Raw genomic sequence first — 16898 nt, forward strand, 5'->3', positions numbered from 1 at the left:
TTGGTTCTGTTGGCAAGTATTTCCTCAGCATATTGTGTCCTGCAAATAATTACTTTTTATTAAACTGAATAAATTTTAATTGAATGTTTGCTTTTATATGCAGTCTATTCCATTTCAAGATTGTAAAAGTTAGCACTAGTTTTATTTTGCATAATAAAAACACTGGCTTAATTTGCTGTCTTACTGTAGGATTAGATTTATTTATTTTAATAAAGAAGTGTATCTTTCTGGTGGCTCAAAAATGTACCTTCTCTTTTTCTCTTCTCAGATTTATCCAAGAATAGATTAACTGAGGTTCCTACGGAGTTGTGCCATTTTGTGTCACTGGAAACACTAAATCTATACCACAATTGTATTAAAATTATACCAGATGCCATAGTAAACTTGCAAATGCTAACTTACTTAAATTTGAGGTAAGTTTAACTTTGCCACATCTTTGTGTTTATTTGCAAATGTGTAAAGCTTTTTTGTCTGCACTTTATGTGTTTCTGGAATAACAGAGTCCACTTTTCATTTTATTGGAAACAGTAATGCAAAAACTCATTGGCTGTAGATCCAGCTCTGTATGAAGGTGTCGTAAAGGCCCCTTTCTTTCTCTTATGCTTCTATTCAGAAGAAATTCATAATGCTAATCACATCAGCAGAGTTGGATTCTTTTAATTCCCTTCTGATGGTGAATTTTGTGAAACTTGACATACTTTTTGTGGTTAAAAAGATGGAGGGGCAAAGACAGAGGATTCATGTTTTTTCATGGGGAATGAAGAATTAAAATGTAATGCTTTATCACTAGTATCCTTTTATTATGCAAAAGTATAGTTACTGCCTTTTCTAGGAGGAAGTGGCAAAGAATTATTTAATTGTCTCTTTTCAATGAAAAGTGTGTGTGAATACTAGTTGGCATAGAGAATTGCTGCTGGTTAAAGTGCAGGTGAATGAATATTTGCTTTTGAGAGAGGGCATGTCAGCTTTTTCAGTTGGGACAAGGTGTGGAGGTTCCTTTGTAGTTGAGTATGTAAAAACTGTAGTAATGAAGATGTTTGCAAGAATGAAGTTTGAGAGGGGGCAAAGTGGCTCTTGGGCTTTGAAATTTAAGGTATGAAGGCCTGATCATCAGTTTTATAAACACTGAGGTATTTCTCAAGCCTTCCTGTGTTGTTACTGTACTATAGTTTTGGCAGCTGTGGAGCACTAATTTTGGCTCTAAAAATTGAAACAGAATAGTGCATCCTGAGTTTCTGCATACATATAAGGGATATGACTTGGTATATTGAAATTCTGTTTGTTATATATATATATATATATATAAAGAAACTAAGACTGGATTAAATTATTAAGTTTACATAAAACATTTTAGTAAATCTAGGAATTGGAATGAACCCAGTTATAACTCAATATAGTGAACTGGTGAATTAGACTTCAATGTAGTGTTGGAATTTGTGTGAATCATCACAAAACCAGAATAACTACAGAGTTAATATCACGTATCACAGTAAATTAGGCAAAATAAAAGGAAACTTTTCACGTTTTATGTAAGATAATTTTCCTCAGTTTAAAATCTACGTTTCACTTGGATGTGCCCTTCCACCATGTTAGTTGAACACAATAAGCAGTCTGTAGAAAAAGGAAGTATATCCTTGACTTTCTAAAAATATTGCTGCTTGGCAAGAAAAATACTACAGATATAGAATCCATATTTTTCTGCCTGTTAGAGCCCATATGTTATATAACATCAGTAAGTGATGCCAAGAGGTACACTTAGTGTTTGGGCCTTGGTGGATACTGTTCATGTTTAATTTAAAGATGTTCCTTTTAAACTAATGATGTTCTATTACTCACCCTGGTTATGTGTTGTTCTTTGTCTCTTAGTGGGTTGCTTCTGAGTTCTGTAGAACTTAAAAATGATTTTTACTTTTTTTTTGGTGTGTCTGATCTGCTGCATAGTGTAACTTTTTTACATTCTAGGCTTCCTCAATTTATTTATAATTATTAAAAAGTTATTTCTACTTATTTTTTTAATAAGTTGTGACTTGATTCTGTAAAGACTCTAGAATTGAGAATCCTGACTCTACAATAAGCATTGTTTCTTTTTTTTTTTACTACTTTGATTAGTAGTTGGATTTCTCATTTGTCTGTCTCTATATTATGATGGTTTGCTCTATAAACTGTTTTGAAACCGTTGTGTGGAGGATGAATATACATCTTGTACGCAGCTTTGTAGCAGACCACTGGATGGGCAGTTGAAGAAGAAATGCTTTGAGATTTGTGGAATTTGAATTTTTGTTTCCTTTTGTTTGAATTCAATGCTGCGACTGTTTACTGAAATTACATAGGACAATTTTTGTCATCTGTTTTCAGAGTTCAGTTATGCATACTCGTTCTCTGGATCACTAACAGTCATGCAGGAGCTAACTGAAATGGCTCTTACTGGGGTGTTACTTTAAGTTACTGTTCATTGTTTTCCTACAGATTAATAACTATAATAAAGAAAAGTTGTATTTAAAAAAACATTCAAATATTCTAGGAAAGACAGTAGTTCAACTGTTATTCTGTTGTGCTTGAAGTTTCTTCTGGGAATTGATCCACAAATCACAAGAGATGAATATTTTTAGTCATCTTGAGATTACAAAGGGTCATGGCATTTGTCATCTTTAAATTCTAGCTTCCGAAGTAATTACTACTAGAATGAGAACCTAAATCTCTTTTGAGAGTTTTATACCAAATTTTGCTTATCCTTGCAAGTCTTCTTCATGAAAATCTTCTGCCCACTTATTTTTTCTTTCAGAAATGTGGTGTGAAGAATAAAATGGCATGTCAGTCACTTATAATTGATAAAATAATTTTTAAAGGATAAAGTAAGATACCGAGATGAAATGGCTCAATATGAGTGTTGGAAAGAAATGAACCATTGATAGTCCCAGGATTTTTTGCTGTATTTACCTGAGTTAACATCATAGAATCATACAAGTAATTTTCAACCATAAGTGTGTTTTAAAGGAATTGAGAAAATAACCATTTCATTTGTAATTTATGTATTTATCTTTTAGTTGGAATAAAAGGCATCCACTATAGTGCCACATAAAACCGTAGGAATGTTTAAATCCTTGCAAAATACTGTCTCACTTGGCTTTCCTGTATTCATTAGGAAGGGAAACAGCTGTTCTAGGTGACAATCAGACTTGTAACCAGATATTATTAAACTGATATAATGCATTTTTTTCCAGAGTGGTAAATTCCACAATACTGTTTAGTCAGCAATGCAGATATTTTTTATATGCAAGTGTTTTCTTAATGATGGCTATTTGAAAATTTAAATTTTATTTGCATAAAATCTGACTGATGAAAATGAAGGAATTTTACAACTCTCGGACTTCATGTGAGTATACAGTAGAATGTCACTGGTGGTTTTAATGGATGGCTTTTTTGTTTTGTTTTGTTGCAGTCGAAATCAGCTTTCTTCTTTGCCAGCTTGCCTGTGTGGTCTTCCTCTAAAAGTCTTAATTGCAAGTAACAATAAGCTAGGTTCCCTTCCAGAAGAGATAGGTCAGCTAAAACAGTTAATGGAACTGGTATGTTACTGATCTTTCTTTATTTTTTTATTTTTACTTCCTTTGTATTTAACTAGAAATAGTAAAATTCACTTTGCAAATATATTTGAACAAACAGCTAATACTATAATGCAGGCTTAAAAAAATAACTTTTGAACTTCTCAAGTGTGTTGGGTAGTAACACAATAATAGTTTCCTTTGTGTTCTTCAGGACCCTTCAAAACAATATCACTGCCCTTGGTTCATTCAAAACTCAGCTTCTAAGGTCATCATTTTTACCAGTTTTACTCACTGTCCACACTGGCTCCCTGTTTTGCTGTACGGGGTTCATAGGTCTGTCATAGGCTCTGCAAAGCTGTATCCAGCTCTGTAGCACCCTCCCATTCTGCTTCCTTTCTTTCTGTTATTACTATCTGCTTATCATATTGCATTCCACTAGCGATACTGGTCTTATCAGTACATTTTCATTTTATTTCACTATTTTTGTCATTCAACCTTTCTTTCATAGAACACCCATCTAAACAGATTTACAACATTAATATATTCCTCTTGTTTTCAAAGCTGTCCACACCATCATTTCTGCAAGCAGTAGATCACATAGAATATAGTCTAGTAAATGAGAATCTGAAAAGGCAAACATTATTGGTACCATAACTTAAAATTAATTTATTTGCACATTTTTTTCAAAGTTTATGTGTGGGAAATATATATCTCAAGGAATGTTTCTCTTTCCCCCCTTTTATCTTCTTCTTTTTTGTTATATTGTAGGCTGAGACTCTGAATTCTCTATGGCATGTGTTATGTCTTCTGGTTATTTCTGTTCACCTTGACCTCTTAAGATACAAATTGACAAATAAACTACATTCTGACATTGCAATTTATGCATAGTAAATAATGATATTTGAATTTTCTTCCAGCTGCTGTTATTCTCCATTGACAGCATTTATCTTGCACAACTTTTTGGTACCTGAAAGTGCCTGCTTATTATATCATCGTTTTTATAACAGTAGGTTTTCTACTAAGTTATGTTATAGAAACTGAACTGACCTTGTTTTAGGCCTCAGTCCCGCTACACATTCTTCATATGTGAAGTGGCAGTTGTAGGACCTTTTTCCTTCTGGTATTCTTTTTATACAGCATCCTGTGATATCAGGCTTCTATTATTTATTACAATGATCTGCCTGTTGATGAGGATGGCAGGGGTAGTTACCTTTTCCTTTCTGGGTTTTACCTGAGCTAAAGACTACCAAGTTTGTTTTGTTTGGTGAGCATTATTGGTTTATCTTACCAAATATTTTAATTTTTTTGTGTGATGGGTTTAATTAGATTATCTAAATATTTTGAGTTAATTAACCTTCAAAAAAAATGTTAGGCTATAGCATTGTTTCTGTTGTGCTTAAAGTAAATTCAGTAAAATATTACGTTTTCAGTTTTATATATAATTAAAGTTGAACAGTATTAAATACATCCTAATTTAGGGGATAGGATGACTGAATAGACAATAAACAATGACTGGAACCTGTTAGGTCTTGATTGTTTCTAGCTTAAATGTAGCCTAGCTTAGTGGTGAGGGACTTGTGAAATAATTGATAGACTTAGCCTGATTCTGTCTGGTTAGATTCACCTGTTTTAGTTGTATTAACTGATGCCTGTGATAATATTTTCAGGAAATAGCTGCTGAAGTACTTTCTAATTTCCCTCCATTTTCAAGTTTGGACCCAGCCAGTAAGGTGAACTAGCATTGCTGATGCTGGGAGAGTTTCATTTGTTGTTAGGAGTTTGTATATAGTTTAATAGTAACCATTATCTGTATTTTAGAATTTTGAAAAGTTAAAAGCTTGAAATTCAAATGTACATTATACTCAAAGAAGGTAGGGATAGATTGTTTTTTTAAAACAAATCATGTTTAGATTAACTTCTGCAATACTGGATTTTCATATTGTTTTCCAGTTAAAGTATAATTTCAGTGTTACTCCTTTGTCATGAAGAACACAACAATTCCTACTCTAAAAAGATTACAAATGAGAGGCTATAGTAGCACGTCGCTTCAGTAGCTGAGAAGAATTCTGAAATCTGAAGAAGGTCTGATGTTAGTTCTTTGTGATTAGAACCAGGTGGAGGGGAAGTGAGTAATAAATTTTTGTTAAATTGGGCATGGTTTGTTCAGATGACCTGATTACTTAATTTGCTTGCCACCATGATTGTTTGGTACATTTCCAGTGAAATTAGTTACATCATTTTGCTGGAAATGACTAAACTGTCATGTATTGGGAGAAGTACATAGTGGTAGGATTGAGAGCCAGGATCTGTATTGGCATATGTAGTATGATGCAGCTTAGATAATAAGGTGATCATTGTTCTAAAATGAGTAAAAAGAAAACAAAAAAGATCATCATACTGCAGTTGTTACACAAAACATTCAGCTGTGTGAGAGCAATGCCAGGGTGAATAGCATGCAGCCTCCAAGCAGCACCACCATCCAGCCCTCTTCCAGGGCATGCTCACGTTTTGGTACATATGCAGTGCTGGCGCTGAGCTGGCCTAGGGGATTGATCCTGAGGGGTGACAGATGCCACCTGGCTGCATGCTGTTTTTGTATTACCAGGACTTTGCCAAGCACCCTCATGTTCCCAAAGTGTTTCATAGGCTGCATGCAGTAAAATCTGTGTGTACATAGCAAATGGATTATTTATTTTGTTATCTTTGAAACAAATTTTACCTCTTTAGTCACATGATACAAGCGTAGTATGCTGCAAATTAGGTCTGATCTTTACAACTAACTCTATTTTCCCTCTCTCTCCTCCAAAATGGGGTAGGCAGTTATTTTTTGATCATGTGTATATATTTATATAAATTTAACACTTGTTGCATAGAATGACTTGGATTTTACATACAGTAAATATTCAGGTATTCTTTTAAATTTTAGAGTTCTGGGTTATATAGATCAGACAGCTATCTTGAAAGCATTGAAATAACATATTAATTCTTCTCCCTGCAGAATGTATTACAATTACTTGGAAAATTTGGTTGGGAAACTTACTTTTATTTGCAGCTGCGTAACTCAGTCACACCTCTACTGTCAGCCAGAAGGATGAATGCAAAACTGGTGTGAAGATAAACTAAAACTTAATTTCCATCAAAGAAAAGTAATTAGGCAGAGATGGCTCAGTAATTGTACCCCAAACTATCAGACCTACAGTAAAATTCTGTTCTCCACCCTATCAGGCAGTATTGCACTTCTGCCTTCTTCAGGTAACAGCCTTCTGCATCTCTGGGATGCTTCTGTCTCATGTTCAAAGCCTTTAAATCTCTCAGCTGGGATTTATGTTCTTCACCTCGTTCATCTAACCTGGGCCAGCAGCCTGACCAAGTGGGACCTGCTGCCTGCTTTGCCTAAATGGATTCATGTGCTCATGCACTGTGTAACTTCTTTTTACCATTCAGTATGGTTTTTATGTTACAAGATCTGACAGAATCAATGTGCTTTTTAGGAATAATAGCTCAGTCAGGAGTCCCAAGTTCTAAAGTAGATGTAAAGAGGAAGTTTACCTCAATTTGGATGGTTTGGATAAACAGTGTGTGTGTGAATAAATATGTTAATATGGTACTACAGTTCCATATTTATTTTTCTGTTTATATTATGAATTTTATTGGTTTAAGACCATTTAAACTTTACCGTAAACAAAAGAAAATTGTTGATAATTTTAATTTTTTTTCACAGCATTGAGTTTCATGACACAAAAATTAATGTTAAATTGCATTTCTCTAATCTTGAGAAATTGTGTTGTCATGGCAGGATATGGCATAACCAATGAGAGCAAAATAGAATTAATGCAAGAAGTCTGACCTTCAGCAAACTTTAGCCCCTTGGAACTTGAGTAGGTATTTGCACTTCAATTGGCTGCAGATGTCCATGAAGTTCCAAACTGCTGGTTGCATAGTTCCTTTAAAAAAATCTCAGCTGGAAAACTATAGGCATTTGACTTTGATAGTATTGCTTCCATTACTGCAAAGTCATGGGGAAGATAAACATTGTCTCTGTCGCATACATGCTCATGAAGTCTAATAATAGTCACGAGCATAACTAGAAATAATGTTACAGGTCTTTGTTTTTCATGGCTATTCAAACAAAGTAATAAAAAAAAAGTTGGACTGCAGTGTTTAGTAGGATAAAGGATACTACTGTCTCTAGAGATCTTGTGAATGCTGACGTGCTGTCATAACACATCAGTTTTATGGAGGATGTTTTGGAAGGTTGTAAGTGGACTTGTGTTTTTGAGGCTACACACTGCCAGCCTTCCCCCTGCCTCCCCCTCCATCCCTGTCACTTCCCTTAAAATTCTCTCTCTTTCCCTGACTACTTCTGATGTGTGTGCATAAGTGCACTTGGTCTAGAGTTTCTCTGCCACAAGGTGACATTAAATTTAAATTCTGTGCTCTAAAAATTGAGTATCTAATTAAGAAGTTGTGTAAAGCCTGTAAATTAAAAATAGGACAGTAAAGCTTTAAAAATAAATTACCTGGGAACAGTGCAATTAACCATACTTTGTGGCAACTTGGCCAAGAGATGCACTCATTAACTGGGGTTTTTAATTTCCTTGTCTAAAAGCTAGAATGATTTCCTGACTGTATTTTGGTAAGGGAAAAAAGCTTTGGCAGCAGTGAGATTCTGTTACATGAAGAAAATTGTCTGATACAGCAAGCAGCATTGTCAGATCACATTTTGCTTTTACTATTATTTTTTGTTAACTAGTTTTTAGACTTGAAGATAAAGAATTAATGTAATGCTTTTGATCAGTATTAAATCAACTATCTTCAAAGAGATGACTTGGAAATCTGACTGATTTCTAGAAATTTTGTAGTCTAAGAGCTCCCAGATACACTATGAATCAATTTCAAACAATCTAAAGAATAGGAGTGAGTATCCTGTAAGTATTCTGTTGGCTATTCAGGAAAATTTGGTATTACCCCACTTAGCTTTCATACTCTGAAATACTTTAACGTTTTTTTAATGCAGGAATGGAAGCATAATTGGGACTTGATTCAAATTTACAGGTTTTCTGGGATGTAAGCAGAGGTTTCAACATGCTTTTGATTTCACATTAATTATAGATTGCTTGGCAACAAAAATGATAGCAAGTATGTGAAAACTCTCTCATTTTAGACTGACAATCCAAGAAGCTGATCTTTAGTACGTATTTGTAGCAGTTTGTTAGCAATAGTGTTTAAAGGGTAATATTTATTACACTAATATTACTGTATATAAACTATGTGCTTGAAATTATGCTCAGTATAGCCAGACCCAGTACTTTCAACTCAACATTACAGCAGTTGCTCTTTTAGGAGTTGTGAAATGAGGATGGGTTCCAATTTCATCCATATTATTAAACCAGTTGTATTTACTCATCAATATCAGACCTGCTTAGGACCTGTCAAGGCAGTTAAGAAGTACTTTTTACAATAATATGTTGAATATTTTTATAATACTAAACCAAGATCTGTTCTATTTTGTTATGGCCTACTACATGATGGGATAATCAAATATATGTCTTTCCTGGGCATCATTACAGAATTCTGTTGCTGCTTCCTCTGTCTTTTTTTTTTTTTTTCCCCTTCCAATTTTGCTTAAGTATTCCCTCCAGAAGAACAAGAACCCTTTTAAAAAAATCAGGTCCACACTTTTCATCCAAACATATTTAGTTATATAAACATTGTACTGAGTTCTTCATATGAAGAAAAGTTAAGAACAAAAAAGTAGAACAACTTAAGCAAATGGATTTATTTGAATGTTTCTATGAAAATTAAATTAACTTTCAAAATAAACTTGTTCTCCAAATAAGAGTTCACGTTGTGCTTTAATGTGTAAACATTTTTTCATTTATCTAGTTTTGCATTGTGAAGACAGGACATAAATCTTTGCGTGTTTTCAGGTTAATAAAATGTTACAACACTAATAGCAAATTATCTGCAATTTCACATCTGTATTATTTAACATTTAGGAGCCAAAAAGTTCCTTATTTGTATTATTACTATTTTGCTGTAGGATGTCAGCTGTAATGAAATCACAGCTTTGCCGCAGCAGATAGGCCAGCTGAAATCTTTAAAAGAATTGAATGTTAGAAGAAATTACCTCGAAGTTTTACCCCAAGGTAAAAACAGTCAGCTCTTTTTATTAGCATTTTGAACATTTTTTTTCAATCATGCAAGTAAACAAGATTAAAAAGTAGTAATTACTTCATGTTTAAATTTATTCCTTTTGAGTTTGCAGAATATAATCTTCAGTGGTACTCATTAAATATAAGTGTGAGGGTTTTTAAATTAATTATCTTTATAATTCTAGACATCTTTTAATTTGCACAGGTATTTACCTGTGAATAGTATGGGAACTGTCAGCTGAGTTTCAGGGGAAAGAAATTATTTCCATGTATTTATTTTAAAATTTAATGTCACTTCTATAACAACAACACTCTTTTAACTTCCCAGTATGGAATAAATGTTGCTCTTACACCTGCCTGAGTATTTTTCCTGAAAGCAAAAGAAGGTTTCTTCAGAAATATTTTATTCTTTTATGGCAAAATAAAATAAAGAGATAAAACACTTTCTCTCTTTTTTGTTACTTCTAGAACTAGTACAGCTTCCCTTGGTAAAGTTCGACTTTTCCTGCAATAAAGTGCTTGTGATTCCAATTTGTTTTAGAAAGATGGTGCAGTTACAAGTATTGCTGCTTGAGAATAATCCTTTGCAGTCTCCACCAGCACAAGTAAGTAAAATCTATGTTTAAATTGTGCCTTAATATTGGGTAGATGATAACAAGTTATAGCCTATAAAATGTCATCTTCTGCAACTGCAGGCTTCTGAAATACAGTTATCACAGACATTAGTTATTGATATATAAATAAGGCATAGAAAATACCTTATGTTCTGTGTATGAGTCTGTGCACCACTTGAACCAACGTAAGTCTAGAAGATTTCCATTCTATTAGCTGCCTGTCTATTTTTGTCTTTACTATCTGCATATGAAACTTAATGTTGGAATATATATATGATTTTGAAAAAGAGAGGGGAGAAACTTCCTGGATAAATTTTCTCTGTTAATAAGAACCCAGTTCTAGAAGGTTCTACAGTGATTTATTATTAACTTAAAAATATGCAGATGGTCTAGAACAAAAGCCATGTGAAATTTATTTTACTTTATAATGTAAATCTATAGATTGTGATATGCAAACAAATCAAACTCCTGTTCTGAACTGTAGGCCATGCTGAGAAACTATGATACAAATGTATGGAACCTGTGCTTGCTGCTTAAGGACAACTACATTGTTGCCTTTCTGGACACAAATTTCAAAGTACATCTCTGAAAGCTACAACTGTTCTAGATCAACAACTGTTGAAATACTTGGTTTGTATTACATTGGAGAAATGCATTTCATAACCAATGGTGATGCTGCTCCTAAACTCAAAAAATACGGTGCAAGTCTCAGCAAGCACTTGAGCTAGAAGTGTGCAGTTAAAGAAAAAAATTCTAAAATGCATGTGAAATGTGCAATAAAGATGCTTGGACACTAGTAAAAACAATTGACTAAGAGTATAAAGGTTGTGCTGATAAATTAAATGTCATTATTGCCTAATTTTGGAAAATAATTATTCAATTTATGATTAATAGTAGGCTATATGATAAATTTTATTGTAATTCTTTGAGTGAAAACCTCATTTGGATTTTTTTAGGTAGAAATAATTGATTAATTGAAGTACTTCTTAGTAATTTAAAAAAAAGAATAAAATCTGTTTTTGAAATAAATTATTTCTTTCATTCTAGTTATAAACCTAACTTATTTTTCTTATTTAACAGATTTGTACGAAGGGTAAGGTGCATATATTCAAATACCTGACTGTACAGGCCTGTCAGATTAAAACAGCAGACTCACTGTATCTTAATGCCATAGAACAACAGCATTTGCCACAACCTGTGGAGGAGAGGTATGTATGAAAATATAAATATATTTGTATCTTTAGCTTCCAGAGTTTTGTTTGTTTAGATGCTGTTTAGAATATGCTTTCTTGAACAGAGCTTTGTTTTACTTTAATATATTTTATTCCAATGAAATCCTTATGAGAATTTAGAACAAAATATTTTTAACAATCAGTTCTGATTAAAGTTAGCAGCACATTAGGAAAAAGCTTAGAAGTGAACCTCAGTTTAGATCTAGCCTCTTATTAGTAGAATGTTGGAATATATGGAGAATAATTCAGATGGTAGTATCATTAGGTGTTGGAACTTTCTTGTAAATCTATTAATATATTAAATAAATTTTCATTTCTTGTGTTGTTTTGTGATTTATATGTTATTACACATGTCTCACATAGCTTTTTTTAAGCTTTTCTTACTCATCCAGCAAAGGAAACCGCATGAGTGCTGAGACCCTTTTAAAGTGATATGTACTAATTTGTTAGCAAAATAAATGACAAAATCTTTAATGTCTTGCATCAAACATCTAGCAAATGTAATCTTGTATTGTGGTGTAAGAGCAGGAACTAAATACAAAGCAACTCCTTTCTATCAGAATCTCCACAACTAATTGAAAACCACCTTCTAGCCAGCTCTTTCTTTGCTAAATGGGAAGTATAATATAACCAACCAGAGAAAGTATGATAATGCCTTGGTTTTGGAGAGAAGTACCCAATAAAAACAAAGTGTTAATGTATGTACAAACAGTGATGCTTAACACCCCAGAAAAAAAATCACCACAACCTGTTACGGAATCTCCCTTTCAGTTACCCAGATAAGGTTCCAAGCAAATTGTTTCCCTCTATGTATGTTTGAAGACACCTTTATGAATTTCTATCAAATAAATGCCAAAAGGTGGGGAGAATCCAGGATGAAGAGTAAGTTTTCCATTTGGGAAACACCTGCTGGTTTTCTGTTTTGTTCTTTTAGTATACAAGAAAATTAACAGGAATGTCATATCGTGTATGACGTTTTTGTTGTCTAGGAGCATACAGGTTAGGGTAAGGGTACAGAGTACCACTCGGTAATGAACAGCCTAATGCTTTATCACATGATAGTTACCAATTTTTATTTTGAGAATAACTTCACACTTCTAAAGAAAAAACATAACCTGGTCAGGTTATGAAAAATCGTTCGTGTTTACTGAGAAATGATTTAAGGTTAGGATTAATCAAATAGCTTATTCATGTGCAGACTGGTAAAGTTATTTTTTAAATTTCTGCGTCAATCTGAACTCAGGATTACAGCTTTAAGAATTGCAAATGAGGGTATAGTAAAGCATATTTAAAAAAAAATAGGTGATGAGAGTATTGTATCTATTAGTGTACTTTACAATAAGTAGAGGTCATATTAGGTAATGAAACCAGAAGAGAGAGCAGTTGCCATTATTATAGTAATTTTCTTAAAAACCTAAATTTCAAAGTTATTTTAAAGCACCAAAAGGAGGTTTCTGTGTTATTAATTACTTCAAGCCCCAGGGAGATACTATTTCATTTTTAATGCATCAGTGGCTACAATTAAATCAGTTGACTCCAGTTTGAGTTCAAGTAGTTTAGTTGCTTATCCGATGGCTAAATGACTTCAGACTACTGTGCTACTTTAGCTAGTAACTAAGCATGTTTGCCTAGTTAGTGTACAGACAAAAGCAAGCTTTATAGCAGATTCTTTCTGTTGGTGTGGTTAATCCTTAGGTTTACCAGCCATTCCATCTGATCTATTTTACTGTCACCAGATTGCACATTTGTAGGTTTTGATCATACTAGGCTCTTTCACCCTCTACCATGAGACTGGTTTGAATTTTGCTTTAAGTGAAACGAGGACAGAATTCGAACGGTAAATACTATGATGGCTTTTTATTGATTTTCATTTATTTATTTATTTATTTATTTATTTCACATCTAGCATTGATGACATATACCCAAGTAAAAAGGACTCAGATTCAGGTGTTGGTAGCGATAATGGTGATAAACGCTTGTCAGCAACAGAGGTAAGTTACCCGAATTTTGTGTCCAGCTTCCAGGACCTGTATTTTGACTTTATTTTAAATTGGGTAACAATGTGAATATGCTTTTAGCCATCAAAACTGTGCAACCACATACTTGGCATGAATTTCTAGCTATGAAATGGCTAAAATCAAGATAAAAGGAGATTGGGATTTTTTTTTTTTTTCTCTATACGCTTTCTGGAGAGGGCAGTGAGAAATTTGCTTACAAGTGGTCAACAGCCTACCAATGATGCAGTTTTTAGGTAGTTTACATAATCTAGAGAATGAGGACCAAACCAGAATCCACATCAGCTATTTCCAATGAAATAAATGTCCTAACAGGTTACATGCCTGACTTCTCATATGTTTTCTTTCCAACTGATGACCCTTTCCTCTTAGGAATTAGCAGGACTTCAGTGTGCCCAGCCCTGGTCTGTTCTGTGGTGTCATGGTTATGCCAGTCTGCTGTAGTGTAGGAACTTCAGAAACTCTGCAGATCTTAATGCATTTACATGCTCTGGCAGTTAGTCAGTACTGGAAATAAGCCATCAGATTTTTTTTCTGAACTATTTTGTCTGATTGAGTGAAGAGAAAGATGGCTTTCTGAGACTGATGTTGTCCTAAGCAGTTAGAGCTGACTTTCCTGGGCCTTTTTTCTGAGGCACTGCTTAGCTGAACAGGGCACTAAAACTAGTTGGAGTGAAACAATAAAAGATGATAAATAAGTAAATAATTTGCCATATAATTTAGTGATGATCTCTCTAAAATGTACAAATAATGGGATTCATGGTCTGACCTAATGGGAAATTTTCAGGTCACAATAAAAGAATGAGCTGCTTGCTACTTAATTTTACACTGATTCTTTAGTGTTTCTGTCCTCTTTGGATGAAAAGAGATTAAGTTGCTTTTGAAACAAATGTGTAAAGAATCAAGCTTAGATACTGAATTTGTAGTTACTAAAAAGCTGATTGAAAATGAATCTACTTACACACTGATTGGTCTTCTAAATACAAAAGCACTTAAAAAAAAAAAGGCCCACAGGGATTTCCAAGTGTTTGGGCAAGTTACTTGCTAGATGGAAATGAAGCAGAATTATTGTGGTTTCCAGCCAGACTTCTAATGGTTCCCTCTAGTTGTAAGAGCATGCAGTCCATTCAGAGACACTTCTAAACTGTTTTGCCATTCTTATACTTCCTGAAGCTGAGTTACCTTATTAATGAAACTGTTATTCCAGAGTTTCCTCTTTAGCTATAAATAACACCTTTGGAAAATAGATCATCTTTCCTGTAATCAAAAAGTAGCTATCCCAATGCTGCAAAAAATGTTTTAAGGACAACCAATAGTGAACCAATACATTTCTATTAGCACAAAGGCTTTTTATGAAAACTGTTTACTTATTCCATCCCCACCTGACTACTGCTCTACTATTAAGGAGAAAATAGATGCTAAGGTCAGTAATCCCAAATGTATTTGGTAGTAAATTCACCACTCGCTTGTCCTTCTGATGCGTTCTTTAACACCTGTGTTACACGTGAGAATTTTGGAAGAAATATTAGCATGTTGCAAATATAGATTCATACACATTGTTAATTACAATCAGAAATCTACACACCAAACATCAGATAAACATTAAATAACCAGTCATAAAGTGATCATTAAAACATGTTTTTGGAAGGTTTTTATAAATACATCAGATGTATAGAAACAAACTACAGTTTAGTCTGAAAGCTAGTGCTGGCTGAGTTTCAGTTCTTTTACAGAAAATACTACAATGTCATTTTGCATTTCTGTAACTTCAAAACAGTAATTTAAAGGAATCACTTGTTTGAGTACTAATGTGTTTAAGAAGTGTGCTAATTGGCTTTGGGTCCATACACATAGGAGGGAGTACTTGATGAAATGAACAATTCACGTATGTCCATCTGGCTTGTTGGTGCTATCATTACGGGATCAGTTCTTCAGAGATATTGTCATCTTGGGCATTTCAAGTAAAAGATATCTTGTAGTGTTGCTGTAGAATTGATCACAGCAACTTGAAGGCAAATTCTGCTTTCAGGTATTGTACTCATGTACATCTTTTAGGAACAGCGTAGCATTTTGATTCATTATCCACATCCCTTTGGCCTTATTTTTTTCCTTAAGTTAAAATTCATTAGGACAAGAGGGTACTTGTTAAGATCCAGGTGTGCTCCCTGCTTTATTACCTATAACAGTGACGTGGTAGTACCAGTAAGAAAGTATATCAGGATTCTTTCAAAATGCATCCTGTGAATTCAGTGTTGGAATAACGTTAGGTATTTTTGATTCTATGTCTATTGTCTGCTATGGCTAGCTGAATAAAAATAAACCTGTGGACAGAGGAAGTGAGATACAGTATTTCAGCTATGAAGGAGCAATACCTTTGTATTATCGCAGGCTGTTTTGGGTAGTTTCTGTTTCATAGTACACTGGCAGGAAACACCTGGAAAATCAATTGCAGAATTCTGTAAGCTGTGAAAGTGAGACATAGCCTGTTAAAGTAATGATTTTCTGTTTCCAAATTCAATGACCCATGGCTTTTTTTACACCAATACTCCAAAATGTTTTCCTAAAAGTTCTGTGCATTACTTCAGGTAAGAAAAAAAAATCCTGCTTGTTTTAGTATTCAGAACTTGTAATAATATGTATAAGAACATTTTACTGTAATATTTTATAATTATAGTTGTGAAATTAACAAAACATGAATCTTTGATCTAGAATAACTAAATTTAGTGCTTAAATATCACATGAGATACAACCTGAAAGAAAGTAGGAACTTCACTGTAACCTTGGTTGTCTGAATGAATTTATACTGTGCACGTGTCTTTTTTTTTTTTTTTTTCTTAAAGCTGTTGGATTGACATTGTTTCAGATCTAGAAGAACTAGTGACTTTTGTGCTTAGAATACTTGGAGTGTGGTTTGTTTATTTTCTGAGATACTGATTTGTTTCATTTAAAAATAAAATTTATTTAAAAACTTAACATTTATTTTAAAAATTGACTAATAAGAACATTACTGTGATGTTAATTCACTTCATTATAAAACTTAATCATTTTGCTAAGGTGTTATCAAGTCCCCAAATATTCTTTTGAATTTTTTTTCTTTAAGCAGAAGAATACAGCCAGTGAATTTACAGAGTTAATAACATGCAATTTATTCATAAAGAACAACATTTATGGTGGTTCACATCTACAAAATGTGTTAAGTCCAGGGTATTCTTGGCAAATAGGAATAACTGTATGTATCTTTAATACAGCTTTTTAAGAGCAAAGCAGGTTTGCTCCATCACTTATCACAACCCTTAGCTTCAGGATTTTAAAAATTAATTTCTGTATGGAATATGAA

At 33.5% G+C, this 16898-nt stretch overlaps 1 protein-coding gene across 7 annotated transcripts in view; it reads left to right on the top strand.

Annotated features, from left to right (window-relative positions):
* Positions 1-16898, top strand: part of LRCH1 (leucine rich repeats and calponin homology domain containing 1) — a 133551-nt gene that overhangs the window by 63103 nt on the left and 53550 nt on the right. For all 7 annotated transcript variants that reach the window (XR_008747018.1, XR_008747014.1, XR_008747015.1 and 4 more), the window contains exons 2-7: positions 269-413; positions 3440-3566; positions 9589-9694; positions 10169-10305; positions 11395-11522; positions 13453-13537. Coding sequence is in view for 1 of the 7 variants with exons in the window: in XM_055802886.1 (XP_055658861.1) it covers positions 269-413; positions 3440-3566; positions 9589-9694; positions 10169-10305; positions 11395-11522; positions 13453-13537 (728 nt within the window). In the remaining 6 variants the exon portion in view is untranslated. The remainder of the gene's footprint in view (positions 1-268; positions 414-3439; positions 3567-9588; positions 9695-10168; positions 10306-11394; positions 11523-13452; positions 13538-16898) is intronic.

Source organism: Falco peregrinus, chromosome 4 (genome assembly GCF_023634155.1).
Source record: "Falco peregrinus isolate bFalPer1 chromosome 4, bFalPer1.pri, whole genome shotgun sequence".
In the NCBI taxonomy this organism is placed as follows: Eukaryota; Metazoa; Chordata; class Aves; order Falconiformes; family Falconidae; genus Falco; species Falco peregrinus.